Genomic DNA, 23,048 nt, shown 5'->3' on the forward strand with positions numbered 1-23,048 from the left:
TAACGAAATAACAATAATAACAAAAGTTGGAAGGATACAAAGTACGCGATAAGTGTCACGTACAGATCGACGCCATCAATTATTTATCAAGAGATTCTTTCTCACAATCAGTTAGCAAAGCAGCAAAAAACGATCGGCTCCAAGTGACCGATTTTAATACTTTGTCCGCTTTTCCCGTTATTTGTGAAAAAAAAAAAATAAATAAATAAATAAAAATCATTGACAAAAGTATTTTCATTTTCATATCAAAATTCAAAATACCCAAAAACTGATCGGTTTTTGGATTAGAATATTTCGAAGTGAAATACAAAAGTAAAACAACTCGTGAGATATGTACAGTGATTTTTTTTAATAGGAAAAAATTTGCTCTCGTAAATCATCTATAACGGTATTTTTCGCTCATTTTTCATTTCTTCTGTAATTACTTTATCGTTCTCGGGTTTTGCGGCGTTTTAAATTCATTCACGGTTATTTTTCTTACACTTTGACCGCTCCAAAGTTGAGGGGTTACACTTGGATATTGTGCTGCAGCAAGTGCGGTGTAGTAATTTATACGACAACTCGTACAAGGCGTTGTTGACCATTCGTCGTCAGCAGCCACATTAATTTAGAATAGCTTCCGTTGGATCGTTACGATTAAACTCTCGCGAGGCTGCTTAACTCCATCTTAATTAGTCTCGTTATAATTGAAGTATTATATACGGTACGAAAATAGAAATAAAGACACCGCTCGAGTTGACGAATTTTAATTTACACGCCCCCGCAGCAACGACGAGTTTCATTCCGTTCCTCCTCTTCAATCGGCGTACAAACCTGACACGCCGCGTGTGAGAAGAGCTCCTCGTTATTCCGCAAATTCATTTTTCTACTGATACGAGAAAACGTAAAATTCACAGCGGCGAATAAAAAAAAAAAAAAAAAAAATCTGAAAAGATACAAATTCATACGTATACGTGTGTTTTTCGTTGTTCCGTTTTGTTACTTCACACACTATTCTTTCTCTTTTTCTCAGTTTCGTTGTAAATCGTGGAAATTGATTAAAGCCGACAGTAATTATCATCCTGCATCGGTTTAAAAAAAATTCTCAACTCGGCTCAGCTCTCGCGGCTCTCGGCTGTATAATCTATTGTACGTGGCTGATTATTTTTTATCTACTCTCGCGGGATCAGCTCAACGTAGGCATGTACTTCCGGTTGGCGTCAACGCCTTTGGAAACTTACGGTCGTCGAGGAGCACGATTCACTTACAGTCGCTTATTTTATCGTCTTTGTCGTTGTTACGATCGTTACTTATAACTCATACATAACGAATACCGCACGAATACCTGTAATAACGTAGAGTCACGTCATTTAATAGACGAAGTGTAACCATAATGAATTTTGACAATCCAACAAGAGGGGTAGAGTTAGACGGAAAATTTAACAGTTTAAGGCGTCGAACGTTAGTCGAAGAAAACAAGGAATACTTTTTTCATAATTTATTCCTCACGCTTTGACGTCGTCAATTTCTGTGAATAAGAATGATAGTTGAAGAATTATTCTCGTCAATTCCATTGACTACATTTACTTACAAATCCTGATTCCGCGCTTCAGTGGCACGAGGTTAAAGTTACTAACGTCAACATAACGAAACACTAAAAAACAAATCATCATCTTTCATCAACGGAATGATATCAAGGATTCGAGTTTCCAAAATGTATAAGTAAGTTTTTGACATCGCTAAAGTTTAACACATACCGAATTTCCTACTACAATCCTAAAGTAATTGAGAAGTAACGATTTTTTCTAAAGACGAATCGTCACGTCAACATTTCGTTCTTCAGACTTTTGTTACAGTATTATACTCAGTTTTCTTCGATTCGTACGTAAACAAGTAACGTCCTTGTTTAACGGAGAAACGAGAAATACGAATAAAATCTAAGAAGGAAAGAAAGAAGGGAAAAGAAACTCGGAGAAGAATTCGAAGGCAATTGAAGTTTACGTAAAGATTTCAGAGAATTACAAACCCCTCCTCCGTCTTTCCACGAAGAAGGTTTGCCTGGTACACGCGATGAGGATCGTTACCGCCTAGACCAATCGATAAATACAATGAAAAAAAAAACAAAACGAAAATCAAATATCTGAACTTCCGATTTTTTGATATCACTATTTTCTTTACCTAATCGTTGGTGAAGGTCGTTGCTAGTCTGAATCCAGATTTTCGACCAGATTCCGTAGTGGCTTCGGCCGCCATTTCGAATTTCAGATTCAAGTCGAAAAATATCGATCATCGACAAAAACTTGTCACAACAACCAATTTTGTAGAGAAATTCAAGTATCCTGAAAATTGAGTTACAACGATTTTTAGTCAAGAGTTGCAAACGGGCGTGCTGTTTGACAGAAAAGAAAGAAGAAGAAAAAAAAAAAAAAAAATTCCCCGATAAATTCAAGATGGCGACCGAAATTCTGGATTTAGACCGTCAAAGAGCTCCCCCAACGATTAGGTAAAGAAAACAGTGATAGGAATACAAATTTTTATTCCAAATGTACGTACACTGCGACCTGGACTAACCGTGACAAACGGATAACAAGGGTTATTCTTATTTGCGGGGGCGTACGTACTAGCGCACATACAAACACATGTACAGACCGTTGGATTGATTCCGACACATTCAAGGCCACCGTCGGCGTTTGTTTCGCACGTTGAACAAGTGGTGGCAGCCTTGAATGTGTCGGAATGGATCCAAGGGTCCGTGCACACGTAGCGAGAAGCATGCCGGAGGATACGCGACGAGATTCACGTCGTATTCTACCGTGATACAATACACTTCGTGCACACACGAATAGGACGAGTATCACGAATATGTTTTCTTCTGTTCGTGCGCGTGTTGCGAGGCATAAGGGGGTCTCAGACGACGCGGCGAGACGATGATACGAAGTGAGAGAAAAAGATGAAAAAATTGTCAAAAGAAGCGGGAGTAGCTAAATCGACGTCTCGAGGAGCCGGACGAGTCTTTATATTTATATGTAATCCGCGCGATGTTCGGTCTACAAAGGACGAAGACCCGAAGTATCGGTGGTTTGTCATGAGAAATTAACCAAAGCCTACAAATTTGATTACACAACTGTAATAAATCATCTTTAAAATCTAACGACAGTTGAAATTACTGTCTACGTGGTGCTTTCGAAAATGAATCAGTCTAACGCTTATCTTCCCTTCCTCTCTACATATGTCTATATATATAAAATTCAATGTCCCTCTGTCCCGACTGTACTAGGATAACTTGAGAACTACCGAATCAAATTTGATATTTTTTTTCTTTGGATAGCTGCAACGTGTTTGGCCAGGATTTAAGCTTTACTTCGTTGCAATCAGATCAACAGTTTTTGAGATATAACGATATTTGTAATCCGATTTGGAAGGGGATGACACTTATGCAAACGACGACTGAACTCTCTTACAGATAGGGAAAAGTTATGTCGAATAGTCTTCAAGTTCTCGACGAGGACAAGAAAAAAGTTCGCGGGAGAATATGGCTATGTATAATAGTTTTGCCGCGTAAGGATTTGAATATATTAACGGGCGATAGTAAATAAAATCTAAAAAACTAATAGGAGTGATTTAAATCAGATGAAATTAAATTGTTAAATAAAGTATAAAATGTTGAAAAACAAATAAACACAGAGTACATTGGCACTCGCCCTAACGGGATGTAACCACAAAATAAGGAGAAAAAAATTCGCACCGAGGTCGACCGACCACGAGCCATTCATGGATGAGTTTGAGCCGCCTCGCATCAGCCGTCATCGCACGGATCTCAAATACAAATAGCTGTACAGGTATGCGTAGTCGAAGGCGGTGTACCCAATACGCAATTTTAATAGTGCCGCAGCGTAATTCGTTTTTGCGTTACTTTTTAACCTCCATTTTTCTTCATACCGTTTCTTTCGCATCATCGCTGAGCGGTTTCGTCGTGTATGCATACTATCATCATTTGGTTTTGATTTCTTGGTATTTTGCAGTTGCTTCTCACGTATCTGGTATTCAACTGTCGGTGTGGTGTTTTATTATAAAAGGCGATAAACAATTTCGCAACACAAACGGATGACGAAATAACGCCTTTAAATTATGTCGAGAATCTTGGGATTAAATACGTGAAAAAATGCCATGCCGTTCGGGATTATAGAGATCAATTTTTTTCTACGACACATGTATAGGTATATATAGGTATGCATATATATATACACACGTATACGCAAACAGGATGATACCGATGATCAGTGATGCGTGCTTTTTGACATTGAAGAATAACTGTACGACATCTATATCTCCCTGAAGTTGGTGATTTATGTATGTCATTTGATCTTTAGTTTGGAATTCGCTACGGCTAGTTCAATTTTTCATGTATAACGCCGATAATATAATTTATGAGAATGAAGATTGGTAACGTTGATGCAACGGTGCGTGTTCAGGAAAAATCGTTACTTTCCACCTTTAGGTATGTCTAAAATTTAGTAAATCATGATAAATAAAATGTACTCATATTTTACAAAACCAACTCCTTGAAAGGCATTCAAAAATTGCGAACCAATGATCTTCTCCTCGATATTTCGTTACCAACTTTAGCATCATGATCCTTCGTCATCAGACGCTCTCGTGTGTTATAAAATTATTTGTCGGACACGACTCTAAAGAGAAAAAGAAATCCAAGTTTGCCGATCTTTTCGAAAAACTGGATAAAACTAGGACGAATCGACGGGCGCTAGTTTTCGAGACCAATTGATGCGAAACTCTTCGACATCGGCGTGAATGATTTTCGTTGAAACAATTGTATCGACGACATTAATTCCTGAAATAATTGAAAAACAATGATTGTACCGAAAGAGTAAAATGATATACAGTCTCGTCATACTTGTTGCCGAATCGTTCCTTCCAAAATTCGGCGGCGTCGGATTTAGTGATGCGAAATTGATCGCCGGCAAAAACCCCGTTAGGAAAGATGGCCTTAAGCTCGGACAGCATGTGGCTAAAAACGAGGCTAAGCTTGGTGAGGTTTCGCCGATAGTGCGACGTCTCGTCGAACATCTTCTCCTTGCCCTCTTTGAACAATTTAATAGCCTGCTTGCACTTCCTCATTAGATTGTTAATGAATACGGAGAAGTGTTCGTTGCTGTGTAACACCTGCATTTTGTCCTCGTACTTGCTGTATATAAGCCTGAGCCGCTGGTAGGTATCCGGCAGAATATCGAGTATGAAAGGCGGCGAGTTTTTCAAATTCATACGCTGATGCTGGCAGAGCTTGACCACCTTGTCCATCAGCTTCCACGTCTTGTCGAGCATTCGCTTGTCCGTCGATAACTTGGGCGGCGTCATCGCGTCCGTAAAACGGCCCTGCAGCTTCTGGAATATCGAGCTTATGTGGACCGCTCGACTCCGGCTACCCTGACCCGACATCTTTACGTCCGTATCGCCTCCGTCCCTCCGACGACTAGAAAACTCCGACTCGCCACCGACGCGACGGCGCCCGAAGAACCGAACGATGCTCTTGCACTTCGCTCGCTCTCCAACTTACTTTTCGCCACTCGTGCGCGCTCTTCCTTCTTTCTCTATTGTCTCTCTAGATCCTGCCGTCCAACATTTTTATTCACTCGTGTCCACCGGACGGCAGCGACCACCACAGTCAACGCGGGCGGGTCGAAACACCGAGAAAACGCGAATAAATATCGGGCCGGTGGATATATCTCAAACGATATTTTATTATTTATCTCCTCTGCACCCTTACGTCACGGAACCACTGTCGTAGTACTTCTCGCACATTTTTCCCCCTCCCCCCCCGCCCCCCTTATCGAATATGACCTTTTGTAACCTCACGAAATGCTCTTTATCGTTTTTTTTTTCTAACAATTTACCGATTTTTCATCAGTAGACGCAAACCACTTTGCCTTTTAACGATACCTTTTTGTTTAAAATTTTTTTTTCTTCGACTATACGCCGTACGACTTGTATCTATTTTTCTGTGTATTGTTTCAGTTCTTTTTATTTCTCTTTTTCTCTTTATCTCTCTCTCTCTCTATTACACGCACACTCACACACACTCGCTCACTATCTGTCTCCTACTCTTTTTTCTTTGGTAGTTTTTCTCGCGGTTACTTCTATGCACACGCAGTATTAACCAGCAGCAATAATAACCAAGACCGCGCACTTTTGTTTAATCCTATCACCGAAACTCGTGAATAATTGTGATACGAGGCGGAACGAACCGTCGTTTTACGTGAAGCCGAGGTGAGTTTTAACGCGCGAGAAGACGGCAACGAACTCACGACGCTAGACAGCATTCTATCGTCGTTTGATACCGTCGTATACCCTTTGGAAAACTGGTCACTGCCTCCTCCTCTTTCGCTCACTGGGCTCGAGAACTCTGCCCAGGATTAACGGTGCCCCGATTATCGTTAACAGACGGGAAACTTGCCTCGGAAAATTTTATTACCCGGCGATTTCAACGTAGCCAGCGCCGTCGGCGGCCAGTGTGGGAAGCGGAATGAATCAGCCGTACGTTGACAGTTGCCGGCTGCCCGCGCAGTTTGAAATTCAGACATGGTCGCTACGGTAAATGTTAAAGAGTTCGATAATAAAAAACTGATTTTTCCCCCATCCTCTTGATTGAGTTCATGGTCGAAGGAAACCGATTATTCAAAATCAATGGAAATAACGAATAGATTTTCAATACAAAATAAAAATCAAAGAAAATATTTCACAGGGCAGTATAGGCATCGCGGCGTGAACGTAAATTTTGGTCATGACTTCGTAAATTACGTATGCCGCTTGAGAGGAAATTGAAAGGAAGAGGGGAAAAATTATTTGAATTTATATTTTTTTAAATGTATAATTCTTTTCACTGAAAGTTGGTCTGTGAAAAGTAATTATAGATAGGTAATTAGAGGTTTGGGAGGGTAAGATTCGTTCCCCCTGTACTGTACTATCGTTTATTCTCGATCAACAGTAATAATTTGTACATAACAGCTGAATTCACATAACACATCGCGTCGATGTGTTCTTTTTTCTTATTCGTATACATACCTATATGTATATACATTTAATAATCACGCGTAAACACTTGTGTTTGACATGTGATACGCTGTTGTCATGTTACACATAATTTTGACTAGCTCCGGAGAACGTTTGTTAAGTAAGCCATTGCGTATTATAGTAAGAATCGGACACTAAAATAAAATATCATTGCTAAGAGAGCACGGTAATTTAGTACTTATTAAAACTCATTGTCAGCAAGGTGACTGTACGTCGAACTGGGGTAGAGGAAAATTAAAAAATAAAGAGGTCCAAAAACAAAATAATGAAACAGTGTCATGCATATCGATATTTATCAATTATGTTGAATTATTTTTAAACACTGGAAATCCGAATTGGGAAAAGAACTGTTAGTATGATGATGATGATGATGATAATAATAATAATAACAGCAACATTGAGAATAATTGACTGGATAGTCTTGCCATAGTTTTCATCATCAACCGCAACGCCGCGACGTTTCGAGAATACGCCTTTTTTTATGTTGATTCCAACACACACTCGCGACAGAAATTGAGTCTTGGTGTTATGTGCTGTAAGATTTAATTCCTAGCTTTTAAAGACGTATCATTGTTCCAAAAAATGAAGCACAGAGGTATTTTTGACTGTGAAGGTGATAGAGAACGGAATGAACCCTGATTCTTTCTAAACTTGTATAGCGACTAATAGAACACGGGAATTGAATTTCGGAGGTGGTCCAGTTATGGCGGCCATGGACCGGCACCGCTGCCTCGTACTTATTACTACAATTTTTGATTAACTGGGTACTATAATTATATAATGTATATACAGGCTACCCGCCACCTTTTACGTTTTTTTGAAATTCAACTGCTACGCGTTGCAGACGCAGTTGGTTCGATGTCACCGATTTTCCAAATATTTACTCAATCGAAGAAGGATAAAGCTCGTCAATAGGAACCAACTCGCTGGTATCGATGCCAGCATCTTGTACCGCTCATCTGGAACAAAACGTGCACAGGTTACAGACTTATCCGTATAAGGTGCGCAATTTACAGCAAGAATCATTGTCGTTTTCGATTCGTAAAATTGTGCTTAAATATATAATAACAAAGCGGTTTTTTCTGTTTGTATTCGTTTAGCGTTTGCAGCTCCGTCAGCAAAGTAGAAAACGCGATGGAAAATTTTCAAGTGACAATCGTAGATGAGGACTGAGGCCAATGACGGCCATAATGCATTCTATCTAAGAGCCACTTTGAGACTTTAGCCTATAATAACTTCGGTCAGCCAGTAATCGAATTCTAACAAGTGCAGCGATGAGCCAATTCCCTAGTGCTTGCGTAACAGAAAAGCGTTTTCACTTTTTATTTTCAAACACAGTTTTATGCCTTCTGTCCTCCCGACGCCATGTTTCCGTTTAGGTGTTGAGGTTCACTGTGCCGATCAGTGATAATAGACAAGCAAAATACGTCTAACTGTTAAGATCGGTAAAAGCGAGATGAAAAAATTTGAAATTTGAACCATTTGAATCCTCTATTGTACAGTTTGTCCATTCGTTTTAGGCGTACCCCGCGTCACAACAAAGCGACGTCATATCGAAAATAAAATCACACCCAAGAACATTGAGTTTGCTGCATGTTTGAGTGTATGAAAAATCAAGCCTAATGTTTTCAGCGTAATATTGAGAATATGAAAATACCCGTGAACCCTTAATCGAATAGACAAACTATACGCTAAAACTACTGTAAAATGCAGGAAATAAAAGTAAAGCAGAAATCTTTTGTAGAACCATGCAGCACGAAAGGCGTGTCGTATTATTGATTGATAGGCTATGCCAAGCCTACAATATTTGCTTAAATTTAAACGTATCCTTACATGTGATATACTTATATAGTTAGTAAATATTTGATTTTTATTATCAATCACAGCACAGTAGTTTTCTACCTTAAAGTACAACATCACATAAGTTACGATCGTAACTTTATTTATACGAACAAATAACCACTACAGGAGTTCAACAATCGTTACGAAAAGTTCTATGCAACAATGAACAATGAACAATGAACAATCAACGATAAAGTCAACGATCAAAAAAATTGTGGACAAAAATGACTATTACGTATCCGTTTTACTTTTCACGGCTTACTTGGATCAGGGTACACGGTTGGACACAGTGCATGTGCTACCTTTTTTTCTAAATTTAATTTATTTTACAGAACGTTCAGGGATAAATATTACGGGGGATGACAGGGGATAGTGGGACGAATTAATTGCGTTTGCGGGATAGCTCAGAATAGAACGTGGTTTCAGAAAAGCGTCGGAAGAAAAAGGTAATTTGACGAAATGAAATGAAGTCGAACAAAGACATCACATGTAAAACAGTTATAAGTACATCAAGAAATCAAATTATCGATAGAAATTATAGTCCATAACTTATACGTTAGTTGTGCAAAAAATGGAGTCACATTTTGATAGCGATACAGCTTTCTGTACTCTATGTCATCGGATATCTTGTCACAATATTAATCTACACCTCGTACAGTATCCGCTCCTCCAGAAGTACATCCAAAGCATGTCAAATTTGTCCCGACAATTGGACGCGCTTAATTTTTACAAATTTATTTACAAAACTCAGACAGGGAAAAGAAAGGAATGATTACTAGCACTGAAGAACTTCTTTACGAAATACCTACGTAAATCTAATCTCTAAAATACATCTACTGTACAGGCTCCGCATGCTCCAATATCTTAAGCAGGACACGGAGGATTGCTGAGTACGTTTTCACTCGCGGTCGCTAATCGTTCCAATTTCAATTCTTTCGGTGATGTAACTTTACCTGTCATCTGGTCAGACATCTTTGACGTCGACCATCCCAGACTCCTTTGAACAGCCATTTTCCACTTAGTGTATCTCGCGTCTCTTTCTGCAAATAATTACACGTCAATAGTCGAGCGGACAAGTTGTTTATTCGGTTGAACAACTACTTGTTTATTTTTTTTTCACGATTTATATTTTTCCGTTTAACTTTTAACACTGTTGTTCAAACCCACCTTCTGGCGTTGTCGTAGGCAGAAAAGTGTCGGTGGGAACAGTCTCTACCTCTTCACCTTCCAGCTCCCAAACATCGATGCCTTCCGCATGTCCCGCTGCCATCGCCACACCCAGCGCCGTAATGTCAGGCACAGTTGATCTGACTAAAAATATCAAAAACGTTTACTGAACGTCGTCCAACCTGTGCACATACGTATTTTTACTCAAAGTTAACAGTTTTTCCCCCCTGATCTTGTCTAACCTTATCAGCGCCCTCTTTAAAATACCTGTTGCAAAAAACCCGGAACGATCTCGTGGAAGGTTTAAAAAAAAAAACTTCTTCACCGTTCGAATAATTACTCACAGACTGGAGTGCCGCATAGATCGGCTTGCAGTTGCATCAGCAAGTTATTGGTCGTCATCTTTCCATCTGTGTTTAATTTTGTCAGCGGGAAACCACAGTCCTTGTGCATTGCCTCAAGGATATCCCTTGTTTGGAAGCAAACAGCTTCTAATGCGGCTCTGATAATGTGCTGCTTCGTCGTGAAGGCGGTAAGACCGCAAATAATACTTTTGAAACGAGAGAAAGTCAGTTATTTCACCGCAGTTAAAAACAAACATTCTGATGAAACGTTTAATACCCTCTGGCGTCTTTCCTCCAGTAAGGGGCGTAGAGGCCGGAAAATGCAGGGACGAAGTACACATCTCCCGTGCTGAAAACGCTCTGTGCCAAATCTTCGCTCTCTTTAACGTCATCAATCAACTTGATGTTGTCTCGAAGCCATTTTATTGCCGCCCCGGCTACAGCGACCGAACCTTCCAGCGCGTAAACAGCCGGACTGTTGGGACCAAATTGATAAGCAAGAGTGGTTACCAGACCGTGAGATGATTGAACCCTCTGAAACAAAGACTTTGTATAATAATTGTATTTCTTTTTTTTTTATTGTTTCGCTTTGTTACTGTAATTTCATTGAACAGCCTGCGAGAAGAAACTTCCGACAAGTTATTGCGCAACTCTACAACTTGAATAATTGACCGTAAAGACGAACCGTTGTTCCCGTGTTACAGAGTAAGAAGCACCCGCTTCTGTACGTATTCTTGGCCTGGCCTTGTCGTAGGCAGTTTTGACCCACCAGAGCAGATTGCTGGTTGCCGAGTATCTGAAGATAAAAGAAAAACGGTAGAGAGAAAAACATCAGTCAACGAGACGCTGCAGTGTCCAGAAAGTTGACACCGGTATATCGGATTTCAAAAAGTGATTTAAGGATTGAAAATTTCAAAGGATTTCGCTGAGACTCATGTTTTAATTCTTCGTCAGCTTTGCAAACGTTTGGCGAACGTATCTATTCACAATTGAAGAAATTCAATCCTGATCTCAAGTTTTTGTATGCTTCGTTGTTATTTTTTTTTTTCTCTTTCATCAAAAACTCGAAGTTGAACCAAATAGCGAAACGTAATAATAATCACCCCGGATATAGTGATACCCCTCAACGGTCCAACCGCTACCTTCCCGTATATTTCCGAGCTGCTTTTGATGTCCGGCAAGAGTTTCATCGGGATGTCGAAGTATCTGCAGAGGGTCGGGTCCCAGGAGAGGGTCTCGATGTTCATCAGCATCGTCCTCGAGGCGTTCGTAACGTCGGTTATGTAGAGTCCCCTGTCCTTGCCGCCGGTCAGATTCTGTAAGGGCATCGCGAATAGCGAATTAGAGGAGGAATGTCGATCGTCGTTTCCGAATTCCCTGTCTGCAAATCGCTTACCCAGATCACCCAGGTGTCGACGGTTCCGACCTTGCATCTTCGCTCCCGCATCGCTTTCCATACTGTCGGCACGTTGTCTTTTAGCCACCTTATTTTAAGCGCAGAGAAATATGGACTCACCGGCAAACCACAGAGCGATTTAAGGTGGTTTTTACTCTGGTCTGGAAACTTGGCGATGATTTGGTCCACGGTAGCGGCCGCCCTGATGTCTGACCAGACTGAAAAAGAGGGTGGAGGAACCGCGTCGATTAGATATTGGCAACGCTTTAGTCAAATTTTAAAACCATTTTGCTAACCTATCGCGTTGTAGAGAGGCTCGCCGGTTGTTCCGTCCCAAGCGACGATCGTTTCCCGCTGATTCGTTACGCCAATCGTGACTATGTCCGTCACGAAAAGACCCAGCCCTTCGAATTTTCTCAACACTTCCTTCACGCAGGCCTTTACAGCGAACAGTATTTCCTTCGGGTCCTGTTCCACCCATCCTTCTTGCGGGCTGTGCTGCTCTATGTCTATCTGATGGGATGTTACTTCGGCCACGTGTTTGGCATTGAATACCTAAGAAGTGCATCGAATTTGAGAAATAAGGTTCCACCATATTTTACAGGATCTCACCGATTACTTTAGGTTAATTTCGAATCTACAGCACCGTTGCATCCTATCGGGGACCAAAAACACGCTAGTTTGGCTCAACCCTGCTCAACCCTTCGAGTCATAGTGGAAAGTATACTTACCGCCTATTTTAAATCCATTTTTTGTGTATTTGGAGAACTTTGAAAACATATTTCTTTACGGTTTTTCAGACTTTGAAAATTCAGTATGGTGAATCCAATCAGCGACCCCGAAAACTCCTGCACAGAGTTTTTTGACCGTATTCGATCGAATTTGAAATTTTCGTCCGCCGTATTGGATCCATCGTCTTGAAGTTTTGAAATCCGATTTCAGATTCGTATTCAGCGACCGCAAAAATCACGGAGCGGTACTCCCGAGACAAAAACTGTAGACTAACATCTTGTTAGAAAAGTTGACTCAGCACAATAATGTGTGACTCGAAGGGTTAAGGCCTGATCGGATCAAATACTTACAGTCGCTAAACTTTACGCTGTTGCCGGGGTGATCTTTAAGGTCTTGCTAAAATTTTTCGATATTAGGCGATTAGATATGTAACACTACCTGCCGCCGAGTTCTCGAGGTATGCTATACGTATAGATACATCTATACATCACCTGCTAATACATACAAGCCTGTTTATACCGCCGCTGATAATAATCCTAATCCGCACAACCAGCCAGAGATAAGACGCGCGGAATATTTTGGAAATAATTATTACTTTATGCCAGGTTGTAAATATTACCGGTCGCTTTTACGGTGTATAGATTTTATGGTTCAAATTGAGCGCAATTAGTATCAGTTCGTTGTGGAATGTATTAAGCGGGGGAAGAGAAATTAATTTTTACTTTTGATGGAAATTTTAAGTTACGTCGTTGCCAGACGATTTCATTGGCATTATGTGAAATCATATTTTGAATTCACAGCCACGGTAATTGTGAAATTGCTTGTCAGTGCCAAAGTTGTTATTACACGTTACCGTATATAATACAGTTTATTGGTGATGAACGATCGGATAATGTCATATGGTTACACCGCGAGCAAATAATAAAATTAGTACCTCGGAGCAATAAGAACAATTATTAAGTATTACGAGCATTACATCGCATGAATTAGGCTCTCGTTAGGAGATTGACCGGTTTGAAAAATATATCACACGTAAGATTGCCTAGCTTATTTACAAGCTACATTTGCGTGTCGTTTCACCGGATTATGAAAGCCGTGACCCTGTGTGCAGTATAAAATATATAGGACATACACCGAGCAATAACCTCAGCATTCCTTGTATTTGCTCGTTCCATAATGTGCTGAATCAATGTTTCTGATACGTCGGAAGTCGATGAAACAAAAACGCCGAAATTGAAGAGAAAAAAAAAATAAAAACGAATAAATAAAAATACTGCTAAGCCTCGTATTAATATTAAGATTTTAAACAAATTAACGTGAACTTGAACGTGACAACCGCGATCGTACGTGAGAAGATTATTTTTTCATGTTAGACACTAATATGTATATAATTAGACTGGTCCAAAAAATCCAGTATTATTTTTTTTCAATTCACACGTTTAATAGTTGCAGGGAGAGGAAATAAGACGCCTGTGAAAACTTGAGACGTTAATGACATTTAGTGGTTCCTGAACGCAATTTTTAATTTTTTTTAAGACGCGAAAATAATTTTAGATTCATTCTGAATTTTGTAACTCAGTAACGAGGCAATGCACATAAATTTTCGATATAAATTTTTGTAGGGAATCGAATGCTCTACAAAAAAGGTCTCTTACAATTTTTCGATGACTCAAGTCTTTCGACAGCTATTCAAGGTTAAAGTTGAAATCATGTAAAAATTTACTTTCTTCGAGATTAAAAGCGAAAATTTCTTAGAATCATCACTAAATTTTGTGGTTTTTTTTTTTTTATAAAGCATTTCAACCACTATAAAATCACGTCATTCAATTGATTTTCAACTCGAGAAAATTCATTTTTTGATTAAAAAAAAAAAAAAAAGAAAAAAAAAGGTGCCTTTAAAGTGGAATTACATAGATTACATATTATTACTTGTAACAATTAGAAAATAAATTTGCTAGAGTTGAAAATTAATCGAATGACATTATTTTATAGCGGTTGAAATGCTTTACTAAGAAAACCCGCAATATTTCTAGTATTGTGTGATTTTGAAAAAAAAAGAAAGTCATTCTTCTTTGGACCTAATGTACATCTACGTATATTATATTGTATTATAGGAAATAGTCGTTACTGGTATGTTTTTTTTCCAATTTTTTACCACAAATCTCACGGTCCTTGTGCCCACATCTATTACTCCGATGAGAGGTCCGGTTCTTTTTGTCGTCGCAGGCATCGCTTCTGTAATCATACGATATAGTTATAACGTACCAATTTAATTTTCTTTACCATTAATCATAATCGGTCTTGAATCTTCTGCATCATGATTCAGCGCACCTTTTCCCTCAGTAGGACTCACTTTCAAGGAAAAAAAAATTTTTTCCGGCTTGACGAAGATTTGATATCTTTTCAAATTAATTAACTAATCGTTTCTTAAGAGCTATGAATATGAGGATAAACAAGAAAAAATAATTCGAGAAAAGCCTTGTCTAACAATAGATGCGAATTTAAATACATTATCGTATTGTTATATTCATGAATAAAATTTACGGTTCTGTACAAACACGCTTACCGGTTTTCATATCCAGCTTCGATATTTAAGATACTATTTATTCATCGTATTTTCGATAAATTAGGCGATTTTAATACAAACGTTATTCAATTCTTTACATCGACTTATTTATTTCCTCGTTATACCCTCAATCACCGATTATTCTCATAGTTTTGAAATTTATTGTATATTTTATAATTTACTCAGTAATGTGCGTAAAAATAAAGAAAGTACATTCTCGTTAGGTTTCTACGGTAAAAATTAATAAGCCAAGTTTAACGGTTACAATTTATAAGAAAAATTTTAAATAAAAAAAAAACAAAATATTTACCTGTATTTACGTTACGAGGGAAGAATATTATATATTCAACAATTTCGAAAAATTAACAATTCACGTATATGCACATATATATATATAGCATGTACACATCTATCTGTACAACCCGCGCGCATGTGTATATATAGATGTGGTCACGAACGTCACGAACGATGGAATGTCAGGGAATGGTTCGTCGTTCTGCGCTCTCGGCTATTTGAAACCAGAGCTGGAGATGGGGAAATGATGACGTAATCGAAATACGAGCTTCCGATTGGCCCGCCAAAGGGGCTCGTCACCGTCCGGCCAAGCTCGCGTCAATGTGTACGCGTGTCTGTGTGTCGAGAGAGAACGGCTACGCGCGCGAAGGCCGCGGGAGGCGGGAGGCGAGTAGCGAGTAGCAAAACGCTTAATCGTAAGCAAGAAGCGAGTGCTGCACCGTATGCGTAATAATACAAACGCGATCGCTTCTATGGCCGCGAAACGTGTCGCCTCGTCCTCCTCCTCCTCCCCCCCCTCCCCCCCTCTCACCTCACCTCACCACCACGTCACGCAATTCGTACCAGAAATCATTTATGGGTGAGTCACTGCGCGATGCATACTATGCACACATAGCATAAACCGCTCCTGGGCAACAAGGAAATCTTGAAAGTTGGTCCAGGGTATATTTATAAGCATACTATGTACGTTTTGAAAGTGCGATACGGGGGGGGGGGGGGGGAGGGAATAATATGGTACTGAAATGGAAAGTATCGGGTAAAGAATTAGAGTTAACGGTGTAAAATTGTATGTATTCAGGCAAGAACTGCAGCATAAGGCGTATAAGAATGAAACTTTGTATGTTGAGAAAGGAGAAAGAATAAGGGAGCTGGAATACTTTGCTTCGTACGTGATTTAGCCGTATATATATATATATATATGTACATGTATATCTGTGTGAAGATGACCTCACGCGGAGGTGTGACGTATTCGTTATCGTCGAGCGTAGTTTTCAACCGCACCTCGGGACTTTGGCCGATGTTTTGTACCTCTGAAAGTCGCTTGTTGGATAAACCGAGACTGCGTGTCTCTAGAGAAAATGTGAACGAACAAATAGTTCGTCATATGTTTGATGATATCGAGTTATTAGAGTTAAAGAAAGGAGATAAGAAAGATCAAGAAAATTCGAAGTTGACGGCGAACGCTTTACTCCAATGCGTGAATGCGTGAATGCGTGTAGAGAAATTATAATTACTGATAAGGTATTGAAGTTCTTTGTAACGCTGTTAAAGGTATAATATACATTGGATTACACGTTGACCCCTGATAGCTTCGTACCGTAGAGGAAACAGGTTCTCGTCTTGGTAAACAGTTGATGCATGCATACATTTTTTATTCGTATTTTTACATCGCATGTCTTATTCGATCTTTATCCCCATTCCATGTTATTATACATATTTGGCTCAAGGTTTCGGAACACCGCTGTCGCGCCCAAAACGCAATAATGTCGATAGATTCGTTTCCCGTATATTTTCTATACAATACATTAGAGGATGTTGCACAGTTTTCTATTAAAGATTTCTTCAAATCGATTACAATCCAGAATAAAAATAATAATAAAAATAGTTCTACTAATGATGATAAATCATGTCTAGTTGGAAAATGGTAATTAGTATATATACAATAGTGCAATAACGGCACCGAAATATATTCGTTTACTTCTTTAAATACGTAAATGCCAGTGATACTGATATTAGTCGTAAGTTTCATCAACGAGATGTCAACCCGGTCGACCTTTGATAAAGAACAACGCGGAATGTATCAGCTAGTTGTTGATGCATGATAATATCGAGGAAGCCCCTAATTTCGAAAGATGCATTTTGTCATTTTATTACAGTGGATATGTAAACAAACGTGTGGCAATATTCCGTATGTACTGTATTAACTTCGTGTTTTCAGATAAGTCGCTACAACTTGTTGGCAAATTTTATACATATGAGGTATTCCATGCCAACTGAGAGGACATTTTCCCTGACTCCCGCCAATTTCCTTCATTATTTTTTATATGATTCTACAACCTAAAAAAAGAACTCGCCAATTTTTTTCAGATTTTTCGTCCCAAGCATTCTTTTTTAAAAAATGTTACAAACATAACATATGTTTTGTATACGTGCAAAATAAAAAAAATTATTCCTTTAAAAAATTATTTAAAAAATACAAAAAATCAATTCTCCACTCTAAACTATGGCTCAAAATGTTTGTTTTAGGACCTAGAAATTATGTTAATTTTTGTAAAAAAAATAATAAATGGCGTTTTTTAGGACCATAAAAGGGTTTGTAACATTTCTTAAAAAAGAATGGTTGGAACGAAAAATCTGAAAAAAATAGTGACTGCTTTTTTTAGGTTGTAGAATTATATAAAAAATAATGAAGCAAATTGGCGGAGGTCAGGGAAAATGTCCTCTTAGTTGGCATGGAATACCTCATATATATTACGAACGTCGATAATGAACCAATTAATTTATCGATAAGTTGGATTTATAATTGTTATTATTTTTGTCATCTCTTTGCGGTATATCAACGTTTAATATCAGATTAAGAAATAAGAAATATTTTAGTTCACAAGGAAGATGTAGAGCGAAGAAATAAAAGATAATACTTAATATCACGCGACAATTCTCGACTAGAACTATTTTTATTTTGTTTTATTCTAAATCCAGGCAAATGAAAGATCTTTAAGCCCGTGAATTCATTCGAGTTATTTTAGTAAGCGGTCACGGTCGCGACTACGAGACACAATATTACGACCTAGAGACTGTGTTGAGCATTCCGTGAAACTTTCGATTTCGTAAAGAAAATAGAGAATCGGTAACGGAAGGAGGAAAACTCGCAGAGGAAAAGACGAAGGAATTTGTTCGTTACCGTAATACGTTTGAATTTCTGCCACGTCGATATCAATGCACAATATCGGAAATAATTTAAAGTGACGTGGGCACGTGCTTTGTTTGATTATCGCAGATACTTGCAGCTGGTAAAAATTCAGTCAGGTTTTTATTTTTTCATGTTTGAGAAGAAAAAGTGAAAAATCATTTCACTCGAAGGATATAACAACCGGTATTGTAATTAAATTTCGCGTCACTCTGACAAAAAATCGATTTCGTTTAGCCTTAAGCTTGAATCGTAGCGTGCATTAATTTTTTATCACAAATATAATAATTTTATTACCCAAATATATAAAATATATTTTTATCAAATTCAGAAAGAAACTCCACGGAGTATCTGATTTATTTTTTATGTAATTTGAATTCGTACCTGTTCCAGCCGGATTGAAAGCAAAATATTGCCAAGCACTCCCTTTGCGTTGCAACATGACGATTTGTGTACGAATCAGGAAGTGTTCGAAGTATCTACGGTTATGAGAATTATCCTCGAGTTTTTTCTCGTTCACATGTAGATCCGTGAAAAATTTCAATCACTGATAACCATTCTAACCAAAGCTTCTTTCATAACTAATACGAAGTAACACTGTTTTTCCCACGCGAAAAGTTGCATCCATTTATCAACTTTGGTGGGTTTAAACAACCCAACGGTTCCAGAAGAACAAACACAACGTAAAATCGGTCGATGGATGTGAAAAACGAAATCGTAATACGTTTCAGAAAAAGATCGCGGAAGAGATGAAGAAAAAAACGAAACACTCGCCGATTAAAATTAAGGACACGTATTATAGAAACCGACGGACGTAATTTTGAGATCCGTTGACGCGAAAGGTTTTTCATAAACTGAACCGTAATTTTTATCTGACTTAATTATCCCAGGTATACGTACAATAGATATGCATATATCGATTCGTTTTGACCTCAGCTCAGATTGGCACAACACGTGAGTTTCGCGAGGCCAAATTCTAAACTTAGATTTTTCTCCATATAGTCACCGATATTTCATACGTATACGTACAATACTATAGGAACATTGCACACCTGTGTATGATTTATGAGGCACGTCCGTTTTAGTAAATCGTTCAGGTTTAACTTCTGTGCCGAAATGTTAGTCGGGATCATGAATGAACTGAGCGATTATCGGGAATTGTTAATCATTCAGTGAGTTTGGTGCGTGCTCTATTTCCGACAGCAAATTCTTGCGGTTTTTTTCTGGCCCGAATCCCTCACGGATCTTGACGGTGAAATTGAAATTCGGAGTAAATAAATATAGTTTTTAATTTTTTTCTCCATTTTTCTATGGTCGATGTATTCAGTCGATGCGGATTACTTGTACATAGAGGGGGGCCCGTTTTCTCATGTACATGTGAAGATAAAACGGAAGTTGTGTTTTATCAGGTTTGTGATAACAGCTGCGCTACCATATTTCTATATTCATACACACGTACGAGACGCGCCTATAAACGTGGATTAAACTTTGCCCGACACCGATTGGCATTCGGTAAAATTTTTTACCACTCATTTCAAGTGTATATACTTACATGCGCCTAATCTATAATTATCAATGTATAATTTAGGTTTGGATTAAAATCGCGCGAAGTAAAGCAAAAAGGTTCACGGTTTTTTTTTTTTTTTTTTTTTTTTTTATACCGTCCAGTCAACATATAACCGTTTTGGCATTTACTGTTACTTTAGCGAAGTAAACTTGTCCATTGCACTTACGTTTTCGGTATTCTTCCTTATATATGTACTAACGATCGATCCCTCTTCTCGATTCCGATGTGTAGGTGATGATGATTTCTCTCTATCGTGATATCGAACGATATCACAAATGTATCAAACTTCTGACAATTAATTATCGCTGAAGGTGCGCCTACCACCATTTCTTTCATGTTTCATTAAGATTCTTTTGATACAATCGATATCTGTGATGTAATTAGAAACTTTTGATCCGTGCCAGATTTAGAATACTCCTAAAGTAATTTGAAACTATTTGGTTATATGAAACAAAGGATATATGATGAATAAACAGCAAGACCTATGTGGTTTCATTCTCATTTTATTCATTTGGTATAAATTTTACAAATCGTTTTTTCATTCGGCTAGTTTAACGAGGAAGTCGAATTAAAAAATATGCTGCAGAGTATCTGTGTCAAGTTTTCGTAACCTTTATTCGTCTTCGTCAATTATTTATTCAGCTGCGAAGCAGATAAAATTTTATTTGTATACAGCACAAAAAAAAAAAAAAAAAATAAATATAAAACGCCGAGGAAAGAGAATGACGCGACCTTGTTCATGACGATTAAAAATTCTCTCTTTTCGATTTGAAATTAATTCGAGATGGGGATCAACGGTGTTCTTCAATAAAGAAAAAGTCGTTGCTCCAGGGAAAAAGGAAAGAGGAAAGAAAATCTTATACGATCGATTCAATTAGTATTCGATCGATTAGCTTTAAACGGATCTGTTCCAAGTAGCCAAAGGCTATCTTGTTCCCGCTTCTGACCACACACCCGTAGGGCATATGCTATTACACATAGGGAAAAGTTCGCCAACTACTAAAACTATGATGTTGTTCATCTGTACGGTTGCGCGAGAGTCAAAGTACAACTGCGCAGTGTGAAAGGAAAGGAGGAAAGAGAACGTGAAATAAAATGAATAGGAGTGCAAACTATGTACGTTGTTTGTCAACTTAATTACGATGAAAATATTTAATGCGTAAAATGTCTTCAATTGCTTGTATTAATTATGTTAGCCAATGGAATAGTTGTACTGTTCATTCTTGCGTAACTTTTCAGAACTTTGGACTGCAGTTGATGCTTCGCCGCCTGTAATGATATAAACATTTCCCAAGTCGGTGTATCGACATGCAATACCAATCTGTGCGTAATCCATGATGTTGGTTAAAGTATATACACCATGTTGTCGAAATGTAGAGTTTATTTCAAACTCTATTCACAAAGCGGTTTCAGATTTATCAACACAATATGATTGGGGCGTGTTATTTTGACACTGTAAAGAATTCGCATGAATAATATTTGCAGATTCGCATGAAATATGATCCGTGTGGAATGTTCCGAGGTGAATAATTGTAAGAAATAATGAGGCAAAATGATAATCGATTTGTTACATGCAGTGTAATAATAGTTCGCCACGTTTTCCCCTAACCGTTGCACACGGTAAATGGGGTGTCGAGTTAAGGCCAATTTCCATGTGTATTTAATGAACGACGCTTAGGTATGCAGCAATGATGATGGAACGGCGTTGTAAAATAGATTTCAAGGCTAATTTATTGCCTCTGTTTAATTGTCAATTAATGCTAACGCCTCGATCTCTGCGATAAAATGGACTCGAACGCGGCTACTGTGATACAGAATCGTGAATCTAAATTACTGCCAAGTTATAACCTAACACTGCATTCATTTATCGATTCTTGCGTAGGCGGTGCACAACCTCGAGGTGTATAAAAGTCTCTTCAGCGGAATCGTCTCGCGGCCTTTTTTTCTAATCGAATACTTATAAATAAACAATGTACGCTTCAACATTCGTTCAAATTTCCCGCGAGACAATGTCCACCGACATTTTTTCTTCTCGCAGTTAACGATTTACCCGTGTATGTAATATATGTTTGGCACTGTAACTTTTTTTTATAAAGAAATTTAATATTGCATTAGTCGTAATTGTGATAAAAAAAGGACGAAAAACTGTTCCCGTCTTTTATCGCGTTTGAATTTCCAACGTGGCAGCCTGCAGGTTGAGTGTAGGTTTGCCGTACGTCAGGCGGTAAGAATAAAGTCAGTGCAGCGACTACGGTAATCGTACTAACCGGAAACATAGAAGGCCAAGACGTCGTTTAGATATTGTCTAGTATCGCTGCGAGATTTGACATATCGTTCGAAACGTACCACGTGATTTATCCGAACATCATTTCTAATGCGTGAATTAGTTGACAGTGATTTTTCACTTACAGTCTGCTCCGATCGAGCGCGGCTACTTTTGTCGTCGATGGCGCTGCTGGTGGATGAAATACTGGATTCCTTTTCACACACACACCGTGAAATTTTAGAGGCAAATATTATATAACGAATGTAAATTAAGGTGACATGCGAACGAGGGGATATGAATCTTCGTTTAAGGTATATATTCTACATATTTAAATTTTACTACTCATTTTCACAACGCGATTTCGACGACCGTCGTCTGCTCGAAATTTCCCAATGCGGTCGGGCATGGGCACATGCCTTTGGCAAGGCAAGGAGCACGGACACCGTGCGCGAAATGAGATTTATGCATTCGCTGCCAGAGATGAACCTCGACGTCTACGAGCGGAGACTTATTTTCAACCACAAACGACAGGTGGAGTCGCCATCCGAGATATCGCAACTCTATGGCTTTAGAATTTTAGGTCACTCACTTCACCTTCAGATATGGCCAAAATCTACGTTACCGACCGTTTCCCTCGCCTGGTAATTTCATGACGTACCGTTCACAGAAATTTTCCCGTCAACGTATGTATGATATTGGAGCTACAAGCCACAATCGGAGTTGGATTACAGATAATATTCAGATCCAAGCACAGTTATTCACACGAAAAAAATACAAGTTTCCCACAGCAAAATGGCCATCATTTTTTGTGAATTTTTAATCTCATAAATACGAAGTACGAAACGGTACCATTATGACAATGATCCCTGAATTGGGAACATCAACGTTTTCGTATTTCTTT

At 38.6% G+C, this 23,048-nt stretch overlaps 2 protein-coding genes across 7 annotated transcripts in view; both read right to left on the bottom strand.

The window, feature by feature from the left end:
- Positions 1-6,447, bottom strand: part of LOC124182796 (E3 ubiquitin-protein ligase CBL) — a 32,792-nt gene extending 26,345 nt beyond the window's left edge. Inside the window, exon 1 of one of the 3 annotated variants that reach the window (XM_046570503.1) lies at positions 4,892-6,447. In XM_046570503.1, coding sequence (XP_046426459.1) covers positions 4,892-5,433 — 542 coding nt within the window. In that variant the 5' untranslated portion in view covers positions 5,434-6,447. The remainder of the gene's footprint in view (positions 1-4,891) is intronic. The other 2 variants (XM_046570504.1, XM_046570505.1) reach the window with 2 other exon arrangements.
- A 493-nt stretch (positions 6,448-6,940) lies between these two features.
- On the bottom strand, positions 6,941-22,621 carry LOC124182797 (glycerol kinase). 4 transcript variants are annotated; one of them, XM_046570507.1, is made up of 11 exons: positions 18,699-19,143; positions 14,702-14,781; positions 12,111-12,369; positions 11,815-12,032; positions 11,522-11,734; positions 11,104-11,214; positions 10,696-10,952; positions 10,419-10,624; positions 10,075-10,218; positions 9,861-9,947; positions 6,941-8,024 (listed from the first exon to the last, which is right to left on the bottom strand). In XM_046570507.1, the coding sequence occupies exons 1-11, from the start codon at positions 18,754-18,756 to the stop codon at positions 7,927-7,929; spliced, it is 1,731 nt and encodes a 576-aa protein (XP_046426463.1). In that variant the 5' UTR covers positions 18,757-19,143; the 3' UTR covers positions 6,941-7,926. The 4 variants fall into 4 exon arrangements, with proteins under 4 accessions (XP_046426463.1, XP_046426466.1, XP_046426465.1 ...); XM_046570510.1 differs by lacking the exon at positions 18,699-19,143 and adding an exon at positions 22,291-22,621 and having other exon boundaries at positions 6,942-8,024; XM_046570509.1 differs by lacking the exon at positions 18,699-19,143 and adding an exon at positions 15,423-15,682 and having other exon boundaries at positions 6,942-8,024.
- Between the last annotated feature and the right edge of the window lie 427 nt (positions 22,622-23,048).

Source organism: Neodiprion fabricii, chromosome 5, assembly GCF_021155785.1.
Source record: "Neodiprion fabricii isolate iyNeoFabr1 chromosome 5, iyNeoFabr1.1, whole genome shotgun sequence".
Taxonomy (NCBI): Eukaryota; Metazoa; Arthropoda; class Insecta; order Hymenoptera; family Diprionidae; genus Neodiprion; species Neodiprion fabricii.